A 21,743-nucleotide genomic window follows, 5' to 3' on the forward strand; every position below is an offset into this window, starting at 1 on the left:
AACGAGGTAGTGCTAGAGATTTTTTTAATACATGCAGTGACGATCACAGTTGTGGTCATAGATTACAATTAAAGAAACATATTCTGTACTAAATGGAGCACTCTCTTTATTCGCGACTATGTCACAGCTTGTAAGACGTGGCGCTAGTACCGAAAATATTTCACAGCAATATTCTCAGAAAATAGGAACACAAAAGCGAGAAGCCTGAACAGACACAAACCAGTCCAGTCCTTGACCCCTCTTCTGGAATATGCAAATAAACCTCGTTCATTCGGCCAGCTGGGAAGTGTAGAGCGGGAGACAGCAGGCCCCGTTGAATGGCTTACGTAAGGCCTGCCTGAGGCCGCACACGTAACCACTGACCGCTGTAGGCATACGTCGCCCTGCGCCCAGAAGCTCATTATATCCTTTCACTCCACCTCATAACAGGTCTCTTGCAAAACCTTCTGATCTGTGTGCTGGTGACACCAGCCGAGGTCGCTTAATTGCGTCTACGAGGAAAAATAATGCTCGACGAATCACCGTCTTTTCTCACTGGCCACCGCGGTGGGGATAAGCTGAGACTGCCACTCGTACGTTACGTGTTGCATGCCTTTCCAAAGGCAATTTAGGCCATTTCAAGACATGGCACGATTCGTGCATATGCCAGGTGGGCCTAGGGCGCTGAGAAGAAAAGGGGCGGCTAGACACCTCCTTCCGTATTTTTGGTTCCGGTATAACTGGTCACCCACAGAGAAAACGAAACTGCATGTACAGTAAGCTCACGACTATCTGTCTGCGGGTTAACCTGTTTCTGTGACTTCAAAAATAAATAAATGAACAGCGTAACGTGAAGCATTCTAATTAAAATAAATATCTTCATTTAGAATACACTATTATCAGTGTTATTTCTGTTTTAGACACGTTGCGGACCCCAAAATCACAGTCGGAAATCCCTGAAATATTTTTCCATTGATTCCCACTCTTGAGGTAAATGCGGAGACTCCGTCATCGTAACAGGGTCGCTGCCGATTTCCTGTCTACAAAGTTTCCTAGAGCTTTCCCTAGGGACTACAGGCTGATAATTTCCTGTACACTTGAAACCGGTACTTAAAGAGAATGATTCAGATTTTCTTCTGGGTCGGTTCCCTTCAGAAATCTTACTTCTTTTTGATGCGAAATGAAAACACACTGTTTAACGCTACAGTGGGGAATGCATTGTCCGAGTTCTTCCAGACTTCAACAGATCTCAGTAACACCGTAGCTGCTAAAATGAATCATTGACAATGAGTCTTCACCCGTATCACATTTCTTGTTGTTGGTGAACGTAGGGATGGTATATACGTACCAGGAAGGTAAGAGGTAAGCTTAAGCCTGTTTTCTACCGATCTAAAAGAAATTAAAATAAGTTGGAAAAGGCAAATCTACAGAAGAATTTTCTCTGGAGTTTGAGACAGACCTACAAATAGTGAGACCATAAAAGAAAAGGAAAGGTGTTAAATTTTGTAACCAAAGCTGATAGCCAAATCTAACCATCACAGTTTAAGTGTCTGAAAACTGAATATTAAGCGAAACTAGATGAAGCACTGCACTTGTGACTCCAGTAGAACAGAGCGGAAGAAGTTCCCGTATTGACCCAACGCTGATTGAGAAAGCAGTAGAATTTCATGGTGGTCTCAAGATTGAAGAAAAATTTAGCGCTCGCATTAAACAAGGCTCTGCGATTCAAGAAACTACCATTCAAGGCGAGACACTTAGCATTAACAAAAACGCAATTTTTTATTTTATTTATTTATTTATTTATTTTTGCAATGAAGTCATCAGTTACATCGAACTGAACAGCTTTATCCCGAAACAAATTTACAAAGCTGCACCGCACTTGGAAGAGCGAGCCCACACGAACTTCAGCCGCTCTGAAGCGCGTGCTAATCTTGGATGACTGGAGTTTTTTGGTTATGCGTACAGTCTATGGTTCGAATTAACCCAAATAATCTGAATCTTCCTGTAATTTGAAAACTTGGAAGGCAAGCCAGCAGCTAGTAACGCTGCCGCTAGAGTAACGTTTGGCTCATTCTTCAGTTCATTTTGAGGGTGAATATTGATGTCGCTGGTAGCTACTGTTGTAAACTGCAGTTTCGCATCGATTCGTATACAGCCTGACATTATTCGAGCCTGTGTCCGGTTTCTAATGACCCCATGGCCGACGTGACGCTTGACCTTAATCTTCATTCTTGTTTCCAGTGGCTACATTTCCCTGACTCAGGAGAATTTAAATGGCCTCAAAAAGTCTGAAGTTGAGTTTCAGATTTCCAGTTGATGTGACGATGTAATTATTAGATCTGTGCTTATGATTTTCATAAATTCTTTAATTACTGAATTAGTGCTGCAGTGGAGTTTTGTGGAAAGTTTTGGCTGCACCTGATTGGAACCATTCGGGAATGTAGACCTATTATGTCTGAACAAAAGCACTTTAAATAATAAAATAAAGTAACGTCTTCAAAAATTGAGAGACTGAATGATTACCGACTATGGAAACTAGAGACGTTACGTAATCCAAAATGCAGGAGAAACGCACTGGGGTGACAAGTCACTGGATACTTCCTAATATCGTGGCGCACTTCCTTTTGCCCGGCAAAGTGGAATAACTCGACGTGGTATTGACTCAACAAGTCGTTGGAAGTAGCCTGCAGAAATAGTGAACCATGCTGCCACTATAGCCGTCCATAACTGCGGAAATGTTACCGTTGCGGGATTTTGAGCATGAACTGAATTCTCTATTATGTCCCAAGTAGGGCTATCTGGTTGGCCAAATCATTCTCTCGAATTGTCCAGAACATGAAGCCCCTGAATGGCTGCAAATGGTCTCCAAGTAGCCGAACATAACCATTTTCAATCAATTATCGGTTCAATTAGACCAGTGGACCCAGTTCATTCCACGTTAGCCCACAACATTATGTAGATACACAAGCTTGCACAGTGTCTTGTTGAAAACTTGGGCCCATGGCTTCGTGCGGTCAATGACACACTCGAACCCTACCGTCAGTTCTTATCGACTGAAATCAGGATTAATCTGACCAGGCGGCAGTCTTACAGTCGTCTAGGGTCCGACCGATATGGTCAGGAGCCCAACAGAGGCGCTGCAGGTGATGTCGTACCGTTAGCAAAGGTACTCGTGTCGGTCGTCTGCTGCCACAGCCCATTAACGCCAAATTTTGCCGCTTTGTCCTAACGGATACGTTCGTCGTACGTCCCAAATCGATTTCTGCAGTTCTTTCACACAGTGTTGCTTGTCTGTTAACACTGACCACTCTACACAAACGCCGCTGCTCTTGGTCGTTAAGTGAAGGCCTTTGACACTGTGGATCTCGAAATGTTGAATAACCTAATGATTTGCTAAGCAGAATGTCCAATGCTTCTTGCTTTAGCTACCATTCCGCGTCCAGAGTCTATTAATTGCCGCCTTGGTACCATAATCACGTCGGACACATTTATACATGAATCACCCAAGTATAAATAACAGCTCCGCTAATGCAGTGCCCTTTAATGCCTCGTGTACGCGGTACTACCGCCATCTGTAAATGTGCATATCGCTTTCCCGCAATTTTTTGCATCTCAGTGTACAGTAGGACGAAGTGTAGAATCGGAAAAGGCAGCTGCCTAATCCCTGCAATGCAGGATATGTAGAAAAAGAACACTGCAGCGTTTCCACGATAGTGCCTCATGATCTAAGCGACTATCGTCACATATCTGCAGTCTTGAATACTTGATACTAAAATACACGTTGTCACTTATTTGAAGTGTACTGCGTAACTTTATTTAGTGCGGAAAAAAGAATGAAAACGGCAAAAGAATTAAATCTTAAATATTTATGCTGACATGCGGCAGTGAGTCGTGATCTTTCAGTCAGAAAATCTTTCAGAAAACGGAAATATCCATTTTGGGAATAACAAAGATCTGAGAAAGATATGTGAATCAGGCAACAGCCTGGATAGGGACTTGCACCTGTAATGTAAATGAAAAAGACGTGGAAATGTAGGCAGGTGAATGGATAACGAATTTGACAAGAAAATTGTTAAGAGATATGAAAACAGCGAGATGATGATCTCAAATTGAGATATTAGAAAACTTGTACGAGCGACAGGGACGAGTGTCGCTGAGTATAATGTATGGAGAAATATGAAGATGGCCTCTATTCAGCAGTGAATAGCAAAATGTTGTAGATGACGATAACGCACGCTTGTTTCCAAAAGGCAACTCCTTTGCAAGTGATGCAATGTCGTAATAATCTGGCTTGCTGTACCTTTTTTTTTATTTGTCGTGGTTGTTTAATGTCACAACGAGAGTAAGATTAGGAATTGCTCACTGACACTAATGCGTACGATCAAAGATAAGAAGACTTGTTGAAATCACGACATCGACATGGTCTGTCTCGTTTGTATCATCCAGTAGATTGATTGACCATATAGTGACTGTTAATGTACAGTTATGTCAGGTGCGATGTTACCAGGACCTGTCAGTAATGAAGTGCTCACGCGTTGATCGATGTGCTGCCTGGCTCAGCTAACTCACAACGTGCTAACAGCCAGTGCTATTCTGAATAGCGGTACCTGTTATTCAGACACACTGCAGGTGTCCAAATACGCGAAAGTGCAGATGTAGCTGCCTGTCCACGTGATGCTCTCAATTAGATCAGCGAAGGTTGTCGTCGACAATCATTACAGCGACAAATGGCAGATTCTCCAATTAGTAGCCACCACTCTGAGTATTTGTATGCCAAAGACGTTGTTTCACTGACGATAGTATGGACTTCACCGGATACCGAAAGCGTTGGGGAGCCACTCTTATCTAGAGCCCTCCAGCAGCACGGAGATCGGTCGGAGCTGACTCAATGGCGATGGTATCCTACGTGCACACTATCTGATCGAAATCACCCACACACCTCCACGTATTGCGGAACTGACCACCACAATGTTACGAGAGGTGGTCCCGCCAGTATAAAAGCTCTCAGTAGATAAGCGGTAATAGAATGGCAAGAGAACTCGTGACTTCGACATGGGCTGTTAATGTCACTTGAGTAATTAACCCATCAGGGACATTTGAATCCATCTAAAGTTGCCAAGTCGACTGTTTGTGATGTTGCGGTGAAGTGGACACGCGAAGGAATAATCACAGCCAAACCTTGTCCATGTTGACCTCATGTATTGACAGACCGGGACGGTGATTGTAAAAAATCGCATGAAAGCTGCGGAAAGAATCACCGGTGAGTTCCAAAGTGCTTCCAACAGTCCAGCTAGCACAGAAATTGTGGTAGGTAATTAGAAGGAATAGTGTACAATGGTTGAGCAGCTCGTCATAAGCCAGACATTTCTGTAGTCAATACTAAGAGACGCTTCACGGAACGTAAGGATCAACGGCAATGGACATTAGATGACTGTAAACGAGTGATTTGGAGTGAAGAATCATGCTTGTGGCAATCCGATGGAAGGATTAGGGTCTGGCGAATGCCCGGAGGACGTTACCTGCGATCATGTATAGTACCAACGATGAGATAACGAGGAGATTGTGTTATGCTATGGGAACGTTTTTCATGGTTAGAGTTGACCACTTATTGCTCTTAAGAAAACGGTAAACGCGGAGGGATACGAACATATTTTGCAGCATTGTATACGGCGTACAGAAGAGGAGCAGTTCGGAGACGATGACTACACCAGCGTGACAACGCACCCTGTCAAAAAGCAGCATCTGTAAGGCAATGGTTTGTGGACTGACCTGCCCAGAGTCTCGACCTGAATATAATGCAGGACCTATGGGATGAGATAAAAGACGACTTCGCCCCAGACCTCAAAGTCCAATATCACTACTTTCTCCGGTTTCGGCTCTTGAGGGAGAAGGTGCTGCCATTCCACCACAAAATTCCAGAAGCCTTATTGAAAGTGTCCCCAGCAGGTGGACACATCTCTTATGAATGTCCTCGACAAGATGTTCGGATAGTTTTGGACAGATAGTCTACCCAGTAGAATCACGTCACCTTTAGGACCAGTCATGCAGCTTCATCACGGTGGAGTGTTTAGCAGACCACTCTGAAACTAACCGAGACTGATCTGTGGTTCTTTGCTTTTCCTGAAGGCAGCGGTCTCCAGCGAGGTGTCATAGACGGCCAAGATGCCACAGTAGGCCCATGTATCATTCGTCGGTGAAGGACGATGGCAGACGCAAAAGCGTGTAAATAACCTGCACAGGAGAATAACTCTAGTTGCTAGCAGCATGGCACCCATTTTAGAGCGGTATGCATCACCTCATGTGTTTATAGACCTACTCTTATCCTGACTCAGTCTCGTACCAAAGCGCACCCGATTCATCAGGCCGGGAAAAGCTTTTCCAGGCTTTCTGCGTCCACACTGACTTAAATGCTTCTGTGAACGCTGTAATTGGTTTAATTTTGTCTTCGCTGTTTCTGTGGGATTCAGATGTAGGGGCTGTAGTGTGGTCCTAGATTTCTCACTTAATGCTGGTTCCTGAAACTTTCCAAGTAAGCTTTCGCAGGACAGATGGTGTCTATATCATCAAGCGTCTGCCAGGTCAGGTTTACCAGAAATTCCCAGATGCTATGCCACGACTCGAACAGACCTGTGACCTAACGGACTGCCATTTATTGTATACGTTCAGTATCCACAGACAGTGCTATCCGATATGAGCCCCGCACATGTAAGCAATATTCTAGGATGAGAGCACCAGTATTCTCCAAGTAATCATCTCTGCGGACAGACTGCATTTTCCAAATATCCTAAAAACGAATCGAAGTTTGCCACCTGCTTCATGTACGTGTGAGCCTGTGTAGTCATTCCGTTTCATATCCCTTCAAATTATTACTACCGAATATATGTAGCAATTGACTTGCTAAGAAGTTACCCCTTGGAAACAAGGGTGCGTTATCATCATCTACAACCTTTTGTTGTTCACCGTTGAATAAAAGCCATCTTCATGTTTCTCCATGCATCGTACTCAGCCACACTCATTCCTATTACTCGTACATGTTTTCTAATGTCAACCAGCTAGCATCGAATTTGAGATCATCATCTCGGTCTTTTCATACCTCTAAATAATTTTCTTGTCCAATTCGCTATCCATTCACCTGCCTACATTTCCACGCCCTTTTCATTTCCATTACAGCTGCAAGTCTTCCTATCCAGGCTGTTCCCTGATTCACATATCTTTCTAAAATCTTGCCTATTCCCAATATGCATATTTCCGTTTTTTGAGTGTTTTTTCTCATTCAAAGATCACAACTCACTGCCGCAAGTCAACATAAATATTTGAGATTTAATTCTCTTGCCGTTTTCATTCTTTTTTCCATAATAAATACGTATTATATTTCAAATAAGGACAATGTGTATTTTAGCATCAAATGAGCATTGTGATGGATTCCAGTTGTGATTCTTCGGTGCTGTAGTGATGGGATATTACTTCGTACGGTCTTAACTTTCCGTACATTGAAAGCGAGTTGCCAGTCTTTGCACCACTTTGAAATCTTATCAACATCGGACTAAATATTTGTGCTGCTTTTCTCAGACTGTGTTTCGTTACATACATCATTTGAGTAAAGTTTTGGGCTAACATTAATATTGCCTGACAGGTTCAAATGGTTCAAATGGCTCTGAGCACTATGCGACTTAAATTCTGAGGACACCAGTCGCCTAGAACTTAGAACTAATTAAACCTAACTAACCTAAGGACATCACACACATCCACGCCCGAGGCAGGATTCGAACCTGCGACCGTAGCGGTCGCTGGGTTCCAGACTGCAGCGCCTAGAACCGCACGGCCACTCCGGCCGGCTGCCTGACAGGTTATTGATGTACAACGTGAACAGTAAGCTTCCAAAAACGTTCTCCATGGGTACGTCTGAATTTATTTCTACATTTGGAAAAGACTCTCCTTCCAGGATAACATGTTTCTTCGTCTTTACTGCGAAATCTTAGTGACAGATTTCACTTAATACCCTTACAGCCACATTTTCGAAACCAAACGTAGATGTGGTGTTCAGTCAAATACTTTTCGGGAGTCAAGTAATATTGCATCTGTCTGACTGCGTTGATCCATGGCTTTCTGGATGTCATGTAAGGAAAGTGTGTATTGGGTTTCGCAGGAGCAATGTTTCGGAATCCAAGCCGGTTGGCACGGAAAAAGCTATTCTCTTCGAAATACCTCATTGCGTGCTCTCACGATATGTTGTAAGATTCTACAAGAAGTGGATGTCAAAATATAGGACGCTAGTTTTGTGGCTCGCTTTTACCTTGCTTGTAGTAGGTAAGTGTGATCCATGTTTCTTCCTAGTTACTGCGACAGGTTTTTGTTCAAGGGATCTACGGTATATTACCATTAAAACACGGCCTCAGTTATCGGCGGCTGTGTATCTGTGTCCATATTATTCTGTGTGCCCTGGACGTGCCGTGACCAGAGACACCAGTGTGGAACAGTGCCTTCTGTACCTCATAGGGAGTGTGCGGCCCCAGATGGTATCGGTGGTCTCCACTCACTGTTGCTCAGCTCTGGGTGCAACCAGCGATATTCAGATGTGGTCCCTGGTAACTGTAAACTGTCAACCGCGGCAGTTGACTGGTAGCGGATTTCCACACACTGAGACACTCTCTTGACAAGCCGTCACGTAGACACCCCAGTGACTGCACGACAAGGGAAATGGAATATTCATGTGTCGGACACCCACTATCTGACCACTAATCAAATGCAGTTATATCGGTGTTTCTCTATCTCTCTCTCTCTCTCTCTCTCTCTCTCTCTCTCTAAGATAGCAATGATCTCTAATTCAGAAATATCTGTAGGTGGTGTTCAAAGCTTTAATGAAGGTTAGGAACTGCATCATGCTGTAACAGCTTTTTTTTATCCACTGCGTAGTATTCCAGTGCTCTTCCAATAACAGTTATTTGCAAATTCGCTGACTTGTCACTCTTGTTGGATACCTTTGCGCGTACAACTCAAATGTTCCCTTCGCGTTCATTTGTATTCGTAATGATGTAGTCAGTCTAGTTTCTCTTGGTTTGTAAAAGACATTTACTTTTACGAACTATTCAGCACTCAACTCACATGAACGACACAGAGAGAATGAATGTACTGTTCCTCTGCGCCCTTTGTGTACCGTTAACGTGGAGGAGCAACACACTCCGTCCTTCTTATCCAACGTGATTTATTGCCTTATTTGGGTATGAAATCACTAACTTCCGCACAGCACAGCAATCGGTTTCGTGTTCAAAACAGATAAATGTTAAGTTATAAGTATTGCAATGTCTCTGAAAATATTACAGAGTTTGCTTCTTCTTGAAGCACGAAACAAGCAGCGGAAATTATTATAGTTTGTGTGGGAAAGTGAAGTTGCTACCGATACCTTTGTAATGAGTGTAGCTATGATAAGAGTAATACATCTTTTCGTGAAGACTTTTTCACAATTCATTTGGGTGTAAACAGAATTATGATATCTTAAATATTTCAGGAAATGTTTATGAATTTTAGGCAGATATTTGCATTTTCGGCTTTGCACTGTATGGCTGGAATCGCGGCAGACTTCATACTGCTCATCACATCTTTCACGCGATGCCCAGTGTCGGCGGAAAACGTCGGTTTGTTTCCTATTACAACAAAATTATTTTAAAATGAGATTTCGCGTGCCGATTTGACAGAGCGGTCCCAAATTAGTCTAGAGCGATTTCGGTTTAGCAATATGTATTAGTAATGATAGCAAAACACGAAGCGCTTGCACTGTCTGATGTGCCGCCCTGCCCTGCGCTGTTCGCTACCTCCACAGAGCAACGCTACTCAGCCCCTGTCATTGTCCTTGTTAATACGTGTTCCTAAGACGAATATCGCACTACACTAATCTAGACCGCTTTATTAAGTGGGCACGTAAAATCCCGCTTTAAAAATAATTTTGTTAGCGGTGGAAAGCAAACCCACACTTTCTGTTGACACTGGACGTCTCATGAAAGAATGATGAGCAGAATTTATTTAGGCTGACACTATCTTCACACTGCAAACACGAAATTACAAATGTCTGACGGAGCACTGGAGAAAATGAGCCTGACGATTCTCAGGAGAGACATGGTTTGTCAACGTGCTTGCTTGTGGTTATGTGCAGGAATTCCGGCGACGCTCAACTACATCCCTCTGTCGACGGCGTCGCCCGACTCCCCGCAGCTGATCCCGTATCCCGACTGGGAGACCAACCGAGAGGGCAACTGCAACGGCCTCACCACCGTCTACCGAATCAAGGTACGTACACACTTACACGCCCTCCCTGTGACTCATCAGGCAGTTCACGTCGCGGTTCTCAATGTTTACAAGGCAAAGGGAAACCCAAACTGCAGCTTTGTGGTGTTTTCACTGCAGCAAGTACCATCGGCGCCAACAGTATCTTCAAAAAGGCTCTTCACTTGGGTTCCCTTGACAGAATTCCAGCGTTCAATTTACTCTCTGTTTACACTGGTCTCGCGTGACAAACGGATCCCATTGGAACATTGGTGAACTGGTGCTTTTCAGAAATAACGCTTTCGTATGAAAAAGAAATATAATTTCTGAAAAGCGTCGTTTCTACAGTACAAAGAGCTTTGTGACACGCCTTGACTACAAGGATGGACAGGTTTGTGGAACACGTTCTAGACACCAAAGAATAGTTAATCGGAAAATGGAGGGGAGTAAGGGGTAGAGGGCTGGAACTGTAGAGACAGACCCAGACTTGGCAGAAGTAAGAAGGTTCAAGTGGGTGTAGTTTGATGAATCTACTTGTATAGGAGAGACTATCATGGTCGCCTGCATTAGATAAATCTTCCGTCTGGGCAGTCACAGAAACAAGGGCGGTTTTCTTTGCGGCGAGATCTATTTACGAAATTTCAATCACCAACTTTCTCTTTCGAATGCGAAAATATTTTGTTGACACCCACCTAAGTAGGAGAAATGATCATAATAATAAAATAAGCCTCCCCATGGACCAAGGACCTTGCCGTTGGTGGCGAGGCTTGCGTGCCTCAGCGATACAGATCGCCGTACCGTAGGTGCAACCACAACGGAGGAGTACCTGTTGAGAGGCCAGACAAACGTGTGGTTCCTGAAGAGGGGCACCAGCCTGTTCAGTAGTTGCAAGGGCAACAGTCTGGATGATTGTCTGATCTGGCCTTGTAACACTAACCAAAACGGCCTTGCTGTGCGGGTACTGCGAACGGCTGAAAGCAAGGGGAAACTACGGCCGTAATTTTTCCCGAGGGCATGCAGCTTTACTGTATGGTTAAATGATGATGGCGTCCTCTTGGGTAAAATATTCCGGAGGTAAAATAGTCCCCCATTCGGATCTCCGGGCGGGGACTACTCAAGAGGATGTCGTTATCAGGAGAAAGAAAACTGGCGTTCTACGGATCGGAGCGTGGAATGTCAGATCCCTTAATCGGGCAGGTAGGTTAGAAAATTTAAAAAGGGAAATGGATAGGTTAAAGTTAAATATAGTGGGAATTAGTGAAGTTCGGTGGCAGGAGGAACAAGACTTCTGGTCAGATGACTACAGGGTTATAAACACAAAATCAAATACGGGTAATGCAGGAGTAGGTTTAATAATGAATAGGGAAATAGGAATGCGGGTAAGCTACTACAAACAGCATAGTGAACGCATTATTGTGGCCAAGATAGATACGAAGCCCACGCCTACTACAGTAGTACAAGTTTATACGCCAATTAGCTCTGCAGATGACGAAGAAATGGAAGAAATGTATGATGAAATAAAAGAAATTATTCAGATAGTGAAGGGGGACGAAAAATTTAATAGTAATGGGTGACTGGAATTCGGTAGTACGAAAAGAGAGAGAAGGAAACGTAGTAGGTGAATATGGATTGGGGCTAAGAAATGAAAGAGGAAGCCGCCTGGTAGAATTTTGCACAGAGCACAACTTAATCGTAGCTAACACTTGGTTCAAGAATCATAAAGGAAGGCTGCATACATGGAAGAAACCTGGAGATACTAAAAGGTATCAGATAGATTATATAATGGTAAGACAGTGATTTAGGAACCAGGTTTTAAATTGTAAGACATTTCCAGGGGCAGATGTGGACTCTGGCCACAATCTGTTGGTTATGACCTGTATATTACAACTGAAGAAACTGCAAAAAGGTGGGACTTTAAGGAGATGGGAATTGGATAAACTGAAAGAACCAGAAGTTGTACAGATTTTCAGGGAGAGCATAAGGGAACAATTGACAGGAATGGGGGAAAGAAATACAGTAGAAGAAGAATGGGTAGCTTTGAGGGATGAAGTAGTGAAGGCAGCAGAGCATCAAGTAGGTAAAAAGACGAGGGCTAGTAGAAATCCTTGGGTAACAGAAGATATATTGAATTTAATTGATGAAAGGAGAAAATATAAAAATGCAGTAAATGAAGCAGGCAAAAAGGAATACAAATGTCTCAAAAATGAAATCGACAAGAAGTGCAAAATGGCTGAGCAGGGATGGCTAGAGGACAAATGTAAAGATGTAGAGGCTTATCTCACTAGGGGTAAGATAGATACTGCCTACAGGAAAATTAAAGAGACCTTTGGAGATAAGAGAACCACTTGCGTGAACATCAAGAGCTCAGATGGAAACCCAGTTCTAAGCACAGAAGGGAAAGCAGAAAGGTGGAAGGAGTATATAGAAGGCCTATACAATGGCGATGTACTTGAGGACAAGATTATGGAAATGGAAGAGGATGTAGATGAAGATGAAATCGGAGATACGATACTGCGTGAAGAGTTTGACAGAGCACTAAAAGACGTGAGTCGAAACAAGGCCCCCGGAGTAGACAACATTCCATTGGAACTACTAACGGCCTTGGGAGAGCCAGACCTGACAAAACTCTACCATCTGGTGAGCAAGATGTATGAGACAGGCGAAATACCCTCAGGCTTAAAGAAGAATATAATAATTCCAATCCCAAAAAAAGCAGGTGTTTACAGATGTGAAAATTACCGAACTATCACTTTAATAAGTCACAGTTGCAAAATACTAACGCGAATTCTTTACAGAAGAATGGAAAAACTAGTAGAAGCCGACCTCGGGGAAGATCAGTTTGGATTCCGTAGAAATGTTGGAAAACGTGAGGCAATACTGACCTTACGACTCATCTTAGAAGCTAGATCAAGGAAGGGAAACCTACGTTTCTAGCATTTGTAGACTTAGAGAAAGCTTTTGACAATGTTGACTGGAATAATCTCTTTCAAATTCTGAAGGTGGCAGGGGTAAAATACAGGGAGCGAATGGCTATTTACAATTTGTACAGAAACCAGATGGCAGTTATAAGAATCGAGGGACATTAAAGGGAAGCATTGGTTGGGAAAGGAGTGAGACAGGGGTGTAGCCTATCCCCGATGTTATTCAATCTGTATATTGAGTAAGCAGCGAAGGAAACAAAAGAAAAATTCGGAGTAAGTATTAAAATCCATGGAGAAGAAATAAAAACTTTGAGGTTCGCCGGTGACATTGTAATTTTGTCAGAGACAGCAAAGGACTTGGAAGAGCAATTGAACGGAATGGATAGTGTCTTGAAAGGAGGATATAAGATGAACATCAACAAAAGCAAAACGAGGATAATGGAATGTAGTCGAATTAAGTCGGGCGATGCTGAGGGAATTAGATTAGGAAATGAGACACTTAAAGTAGTAGAGGAGTTTTGCTATTTGGGGAGCAAAATAACTGATGATGGTCGAAGTAGAGAGGATATGAAATGTAGACTGGCAATGGCAAGGAAAGCGTTTCTGAAGAAGAGAAATTTGTTAACATCGAGTATAGATTTAAGTGTCAGGAAGTCATTTCTGAAAGTATTTGTATGGAGTGTAGCCATGTATGGAAGTGAAACATGGACGATAAATAGCTTGGACAAGAAGAGAATAGAAGCTTTTCAAATGTGATGCTACAGAAGAATGCTGAAGATTAGATGGGTAGATCACATAACTCATGAGGAAGTATTGAATAGGATTGGGGAGAAGAGAAGTTTGTGGCACAATTTGACTAAGAAGGGATCGGTTGGTAGGACATGTTCTGAGGCATCAAGGGATCACCAATTTAGTATTGGAGGGCAGCGTGGAGGGTAAAAATCGTAGAGGGAGACCAAGAGATGAATACATTAAGCAGATTCAGAAGGATGTAGGTTGCGGTAGGTACTGGGAGATGAAGAGGCTTGTACAGGATAGAGTAGCATGGAGAGCTGCATCAAACCAGTCTCAGGACTGAAGACCACAACAACGACAAATAAAATAAGAGAAATCAGAGCTCGAACGGAAAGATTTAGGTGTTCCTTTTTCCCACGCTACATTCGAGAGTGGAATGGTAGAGAATTAGTATGAAAATGGTTCTATGAACCCTTTGCCAGGCACTTAACTGTCCATTGCAGAGAAACCATGTAGATGTAGGTTAGTTATAAATGAAGACTACAACAACAACATGCAATAGAAATGAAAATTAGTGGTTTCCTTCGTTGTTGTTGTTGTTGTTGTTGTTGTGGATATTCTACTGATCTGTCCAGTGCAGATCTCTTCATGTCTGCATAATTTCTGCAAACTGCATCCATTAGAAGCTACTTTTTGCAATCCATTATTCAGCCCATGGACTCACTCAACAATTACAGATCCGTTACCAAACTGACTATTCTTTGCTGCCTAATGAAGTATCCAAGCGTCCGATCCCCTTTTTTAGTCAGGTTGTACCATGAAATTGTTTTCTCAGCCATCCCATTTTATTTTATTAGTTATCAGATCCACCCAACTAATTATCAGCATTCTGTTATAGCACTACGTTTCAAAAGTTCTGATCTGTTTATCGCCCACGTTACAGTTCCGTATACAGCTATACTCTGTAAAAGGACTTTCTAAAAAGACTTTCTAACATTTATATTCGTCGTTAACAAATCTAGCTTTTCAAAAAACTTTTTTTCTTGCTATTGCCAGTCGTATTTTACATCCCCTCTACTTCGGTGAACCTCACATTTTTGCTGTGGAAAAACCGGATCTCACCTATTGCTTTAAGTGTATCGTTACCTAAGCCATTTCTCTCTCCATCACCAGGTTTGTTTAAACTGCATTCCATTATTTGTGTTTTACTGTTGCTGATGTCCATCTTCCAACTTAGTTTAAAGTCAACTCCCATTCCGTGCGATTGCCCATCCAAGTCCTTTGTATTCTCTCACAAAATTACAATGTCATCGGCAAACCTCGAAGGTTTTATTTCTTCTCTCCGTGAACTTTAATTACCATCCCAAAGTTTTTCTTGGTTTCCTTCGGATATTGCCTAAAATACAAATTAATGAAAATAGAGGATAGTGAACAACCGTGTCTCAATTCTTTGTCAACTTCTCCTCCTCTTCCGTGTCTGAGTCATAACTACATTGCTGTAGCAGTTACAGATAATCTGCCGCATCCCATATTTTATACCGGATACCTTCACAACTTGAATGTGTTGTTACCCATAATGTAGTGCATGATTTGCAGTAGGTTGGTACTTACAGCAGAGTCATGGCGTCTGTTATAGAAAGCACTTCAGTACTAACTAACATCAAACTTCAATTTTAAATTTCGAAAATAATATTTTCAAGTTTTTGAATCATTCCTTTAAATGGTATTGTCGTAAAAAGGAAAGTATTTGTTTTAATTCTCTGTCCATAGCTCCCGGTTATAGTCTTTGCGATTTTAGGTCATGACAAAGCGTCGGTTTATTTGTGTTCTTAGATTCCCTGTTTTCACGTAGTCCTGTGATCTTACCAACTAACAGATACTATTATTATCATTTATTACTGTCTGCCTCCGTAGCTGAGTGGTCGGCGCGGCTGCCAGGCGGAGGATCCAGGTTCGATCCCCGTACTGCCAGGGGATTTTTCTTGGTAGAAGGACTAGACTGGGATGCATTCAACCTCGTGATGCCAATTGAGAAGCCACTTGACCGAGAAGCTGCGGCTCCCGATTACGAAAACTGGCAACGGCCAGGACACCAGTGCGCTAACCTCATGCCCTCCATACCGCATCCTTGACGTCACTGGCAGAGGAGTTTTTTGTTTCCATGAAGCTCTCATTTTTTTTCTCCATGCACTCTCTTTCTTTATTCAGTCCTCTTAGTTCCTCACAGTTTGGTACTCTGACTGCATTTCCCATGTGTCAATGTTTTGTCTGTATGTATTTCTATAAAAAACTTCCGAGGGCTATTTTTAGATTTTTTATTTTTTATTTTTTTTACTTTTTGAATCAAGGGTACAGTTTCGCTTGTTTTTGCTAAGTATTGTTGCTGGGAATCTGTGGACATGCCCATAAAATTTTAATGTTCTTTCTCTGAAGTTCTGTTGTTTTCTATGATTTTTGTCTGTAGGCACCTTCCGCACTGATTGGGCCGAGAATCTTTCTCACAATTTTGCGTTCCTCTGTGAGGGAGTTTCTGACGTCGCCTTTTAAGTGAGCTGTAAGAGCTTCGCTGGCGTACTGGGCATCTGGTTTGACAATCGTGTTGAAGTTCCCGAATTTCGTAGGAGTGCAGAGACATTTTTTGTTGTAAATGTCACGAGCTCTTCCGTTAAAGTGTTTGTGGAAAAGTTTTGTTACTGGGAGTCTGTGGATGTTCAAATGGCTCTGAGCACTATGGGACTCAACTGCCGTGGTCATAAGTCCCCTAGATCTTAGAACTACTTAAACCTAACTAACCTAAGGACATCACACACATCCATGCCCGAGGCAGGATTCGAACCTGCGACCGTAGCGGTCGTGCGGTTCCAGACTGTAGCGCCTTTAACCTCTCGGCCACTCCGGCCGGCAGTCTGTGGATGTGTCCATAAACTGTTGATCTTCTTTTTATTATTGATTTTATTATTATTATTATTGTTATAATTTACTTACCTTACCTTAGATCTGCTAGTGTTATACTAAACAAAATAATACTTGGTTTAGTACTAATCTGCAATTCTTTGTGTGGTTGCTGTCTTGAAACTTGAAAATCGCAAAAATAGCTTACTGTTTTACACAGGCTGATGCCTGTGACCGGCTGTGGGTGTTGGACGTGGGCACCGTGGGGTACGACAATACCACGGAGAACGTGTGCCCATACTCCATCAACGTGTACGACCTGCACACCAACAGGCGCCTCAAGCGCTACCAGCTGCGCCCCGACGACACCAACAGCGACACCTTCATCGCCAACATCGCAGTCGACATCGGCGCCAGCTGCGACGACACTTTCATGTACGCTTCTGACGAGTTGGGCTACGGACTCGTCATCTATAGCTGGGAGCAGAACACGTCGTGGCGGGTGAGTACTAGCGTTGTTGATAAAATGTCGATGTATCGACATCTCGATATTTTTCCAAAAAGATGGACATACATTGGCGACGTTTTTCCCCTGATCTATCGATATCGAAATGGCAATATCGAGTGTGTGAAGGATTCTTACTACTTTTTAACTTTCATCATGTCCAGGCTTTCACTTTGACTGCTTGAAGCAAGTATGTGTGGCGCAAAAGAAGAAGTCCGACTGCACTGTGGGTTGGCGGTGTCAATGGAATAACAAGGTTTCCGAGATGAAGAAATAGCACACCAATGGCGTTAAAGAACAGATTTTAGCGCATCCAGTGTCCTACTTGTTCACATCGGCGTTCTTCAAAAGCAATTGCTGAAAATGCCGAACAAAAAAGTAAATGACAAGATCGGTCTTTGCGCTGTGCGGTGACATGTGAGGGAAATGCTGACGTTATCGGCGCTCGACGATACCAACAGAAACTGCAACGTTTGGCTTCACCGTGCACTTTTGACACTACAACTGTTAGGTCACTGGCGTTGGCAGAAATGAAAAAAATAAGAAAATCTATATGAAGTGTTCCGGACAAATCCTATTTGTGACGAAACCGAACAACGGACCCAGCGGACACCTTTTATTGTGCCACATACGTGCAGTTAACGCTGTTAGCAAAGTGTTTATCGCCAAGCTTCAACGTGCATTGTTTTCTTTTCAGTCCACATTCTAAGGGAGATAAGAAGGCTACCAGCTTGTTGACCTACAGAATATTTAATAATAAATCAGTACTGAAATATACAGCTCTAAAACTGGCAGTATGTTTACAATATGCAGCTGATATACACTCCTGGAAATGGAAAAAAGAACACATTGACACCGGTGTGTCAGACCCACCATACTTGCTCCGGACACTGCGAGAGGGCTGTACAAGCAATGATCACACGCACGGCACAGCGGACACACCAGGAACCGCGGTGTTGGCCGTCGAATGGCGCTAGCTGCGCAGCATTTGTGCACCGCCGCCGTCAGTGTCAGCCAGTTTGCCGTGGCATACGGAGCTCCATCGCAGTCTTTAACACTGGTAGCATGCCGCGACAGCGTGGACATGAACCGTATGTGCAGTTGACGGACTTTGAGCGAGGGCGTATAGTGGGCATGCGGGAGGCCGGGTGGACGTACCGCCGAATTGCTCAACACGTGGGGCGTGAGGTCTCCACAGTACATCGATGTTGTCGCCAGTGGTCGGCGGAAGGTGCACGTGCCCGTCGACCTGGGACCGGACCGCAGCGACGCACGGATGCACGCCAAGACCGTAGGATCCTACGCGGTGCCGTAGGGGACCGCACCGCCACTTCCCAGCAAATTAGGGACACTGTTGCTCCTGGGGTATCGGCGAGGACCATTCGCAACCGTCTCCATGAAGCTGGGCCACGGCCCCGCACACCGTTAGGCCGTCTTCCGCTCACGCCCCAACATCGTGCAGCCCGCCTCCAGTGGTGTCGCGACAGGCGTGAATGGAGGGACGAATGGAGACGTGTCGTCTTCAGCGATGAGAGTCGCTTCTGCCTTGGTGCCAATGATGGTCGTATGCGTGTTTGGCGCCGAGCAGGTGAGCGCCACAATCAGGACTGCATACGACCGAGGCACACAGGGCCAACGCCCGGCATCATGGTGTGGGGAGCGATCTCCTACACTGGCCGTACACCACTGGTGATCGTCCAGGGGACACTGAATAGTGCACGGTACATCCAAACCGTCATCGAACCCATCGTTCTACCATTCCTAGACCGGCAAGGGAACTTGCTGTTCCAACAGGACAATGCACGTCCGCATGTATCCCGTGCCACCCAACGTGCTCTAGAAGGTGTAAGTCAACTACCCTGGCCAGCAAGATCTCCGGATCTGTCCCCCATTGAGCATGTTTGGGATTGGATGAAGCGTCGTCTCACGCGGTCTGCACGTCCAGCATGAACGCTGGTCCAACTGAGGCGCCAGGTGGAAATGGCATGGCAAGCCGTTCCACAGGACTACATCCAGCATCTCTACGATCGTCTCCATGGGAGAATAGCAGCCTGCATTGCTGCGAAAGGTGGATATACACTGTACTAGTGCCGACATTGTGCATGCTCTGTTGCCTGTGTCTATGTGCCTGTGGTTCTGTCAGTGTGATCATGTGATGTATCTGACCCCAGGAATGTGTCAATAAAGTTTCCCCTTCCTGGGACAATGAATTCACGGTGTTCTTATTTCAATTTCCAGGAGTGTATTTATACACAGGTACGTCGATATTTTGTTCCTCAGTATATCGATACTTTCTCGAAACATCTAGGGGCAGTAACGACTTTTTTAAATATCGAATTACCGGATTCCAGATTTTTTTTTAATATTAACAATCATAGTGAGTACAGTCCCTATCTGCGTCCGTCACACGGCGGACAACTTGCAGACACAAATAACGTGGTTATCCCGCAACACAGTACTCGCTGTTAGTACTTTTTCAGCTCGTATTGCAATACTGGTTCAAACCTTCCCCATTCAATGTTTCGTTGATCTGTTTGGCGCTGAAACTGAGAACAACAAACAGAAAGTAAAAATATTAAACTGCGAAGTTTAAATCGTATTCACGCAGGAGAACAATACCATACCAATGTTTGACTGTATAACACTCTTTTACCAGGTTCTAACAAAAAATGTTCGATTAACATACTCGTAGACTCAATCTGTGTTAAGTTCAGTGAAATGCTTGGAGTATGTACTTATCTTATAGGTTTCGACGACTTTTCTCCACCAATTCAATGTTAATTGGGATGTATAACATTAATTGCTTCATTGCGGAAATGCCAGAAGTCAATGTGAAAAGCCGATATCATTAAATAATTGGCATGAACACATAGTTTGTATGTTTGTATTAGTGTTTATAGTGTTCCAGAACATTCGTACAATGCACAGCTCAAAGAAACTGACTTCGCAGATCACGTATTGGAACTATCTGAAAATAACTACGACTCCTGAGCTATTTGACTCACTACTTACATAGTTTCTTAACAATACATGTTCTTCGAAAGTACTGTCCAATAACGCCACATTAATTGAGTTGCAATTAAAATTGGCTGTTTCATGAAAAACTACAGTTACAATTTTGAAGATAATAAACAACTAATTATAACAAATGAGATTCCTAAAATTGCTTTTCAAACTCGGTATCGAAATTCATGCTTGACATACGTGACTAGTAACACTTAATACAAAATAATTAATATCTCTTTAATTACAACAGGAATTTTGATTCTGAAATATTTTGGAGTACTTTACATAACGTAGAAATAGATTTAGAAGTTCAAATTTTATATAATAATCTCATTTTAACCAAATGATAGAAATAATAGTTTGTTTATGACAGAAAGTGCTAGAACGCCTATTTACAGAATTAATTACAATCAATTTGATTTGAGATTTTGTCGAAACATAATCCCTTGAGAGCGAACGCAACTAAGTACATCAGTTAGCCAGAAATCTACAGAAAACTCTAACTTCGTCGTTTCATTAAATAATCGAATTTTACAATAAATTTCGCATTTAATGACTGAATTTATTTTAACACTAACATTTCTACATGATTATTTTCTGATAGTTACACAAATGAAATAATTAGTTTTCTTGTGAATTTCGTTAAATCGATGATTACATTAAGATAATTTCCCACTAATTAAGGTTCGTGTTAATTTATTTAAATGAGTTGTACTTGACTAAATGGATGTGTTACATTTTATATATCTCGTGTACAATGCTGCTTGATACAACACAGAGCAACAAAATACGTATTTTAGCATTTGATATACTGCGAAATATGTGTCGTATAATACGTAAAAACGTGGTACCGAATACTTCATAAATGGGTCCCTGTAATATGTCCTATCTTAACAGCCGCATACACTCACAATCAGAGACACAGATATTAGTGTCCGTCCTATTGGCAAACACTTAACACTACTTAAAGAAAATAATGCTTCAGGCTATGATGGAATTCCATTTAGATTTTTATTAAATACACTTAGGAGTTTGGTCATTTCCTAGCTTATGTGTATCGAGAATCCCTTCCGCAACGGATAATCTCGCCTGATCGGAAAAGGGTACATCTCGCTGCTGTTTACAGAAAATGTATAAGATCGTAACTACAGACCAACATCTTTGACACAGAAAGACAAACACCTTTTCCAAATTAACGAAAAAAGTGACCTAGACAGAGTTGTTTGTCTTTAATACACATCCTGACAAAAAGAGTAAGACAGCCAGAAGACATGGTCTGTTGTTAACCTAACTTTTTACGGCCACATACATCATCAGCGGGTACATGCATGATTAGAATTGCAGTTTTCTGTGACAGGCAGATCGGCCACCAGAGTGCATTATTCTTGCTCCTGTTCAGCGTCGTTGCCAGTCTTGCTAGCGTATATAAGTGGGGTAACAGTGTCAGA

At 42.9% G+C, this 21,743-nt stretch overlaps 1 protein-coding gene across 1 annotated transcript in view; it reads left to right on the forward strand.

Moving 5' to 3' along the window:
- LOC124789494 (protein yellow-like) overlaps positions 1–21,743 on the forward strand; it is a 112,378-nt gene that overhangs the window by 62,113 nt on the left and 28,522 nt on the right. Inside the window, exons 3-4 of the mRNA XM_047256875.1 lie at positions 10,127–10,260; positions 17,005–17,286. Of these exons, the coding sequence (XP_047112831.1) occupies positions 10,127–10,260; positions 17,005–17,286 (416 nt within the window). The remainder of the gene's footprint in view (positions 1–10,126; positions 10,261–17,004; positions 17,287–21,743) is intronic.

This window comes from Schistocerca piceifrons, chromosome 3 (assembly GCF_021461385.2).
Source record: "Schistocerca piceifrons isolate TAMUIC-IGC-003096 chromosome 3, iqSchPice1.1, whole genome shotgun sequence".
Lineage (NCBI taxonomy): Eukaryota > Metazoa > Arthropoda > Insecta > Orthoptera > Acrididae > Schistocerca > Schistocerca piceifrons.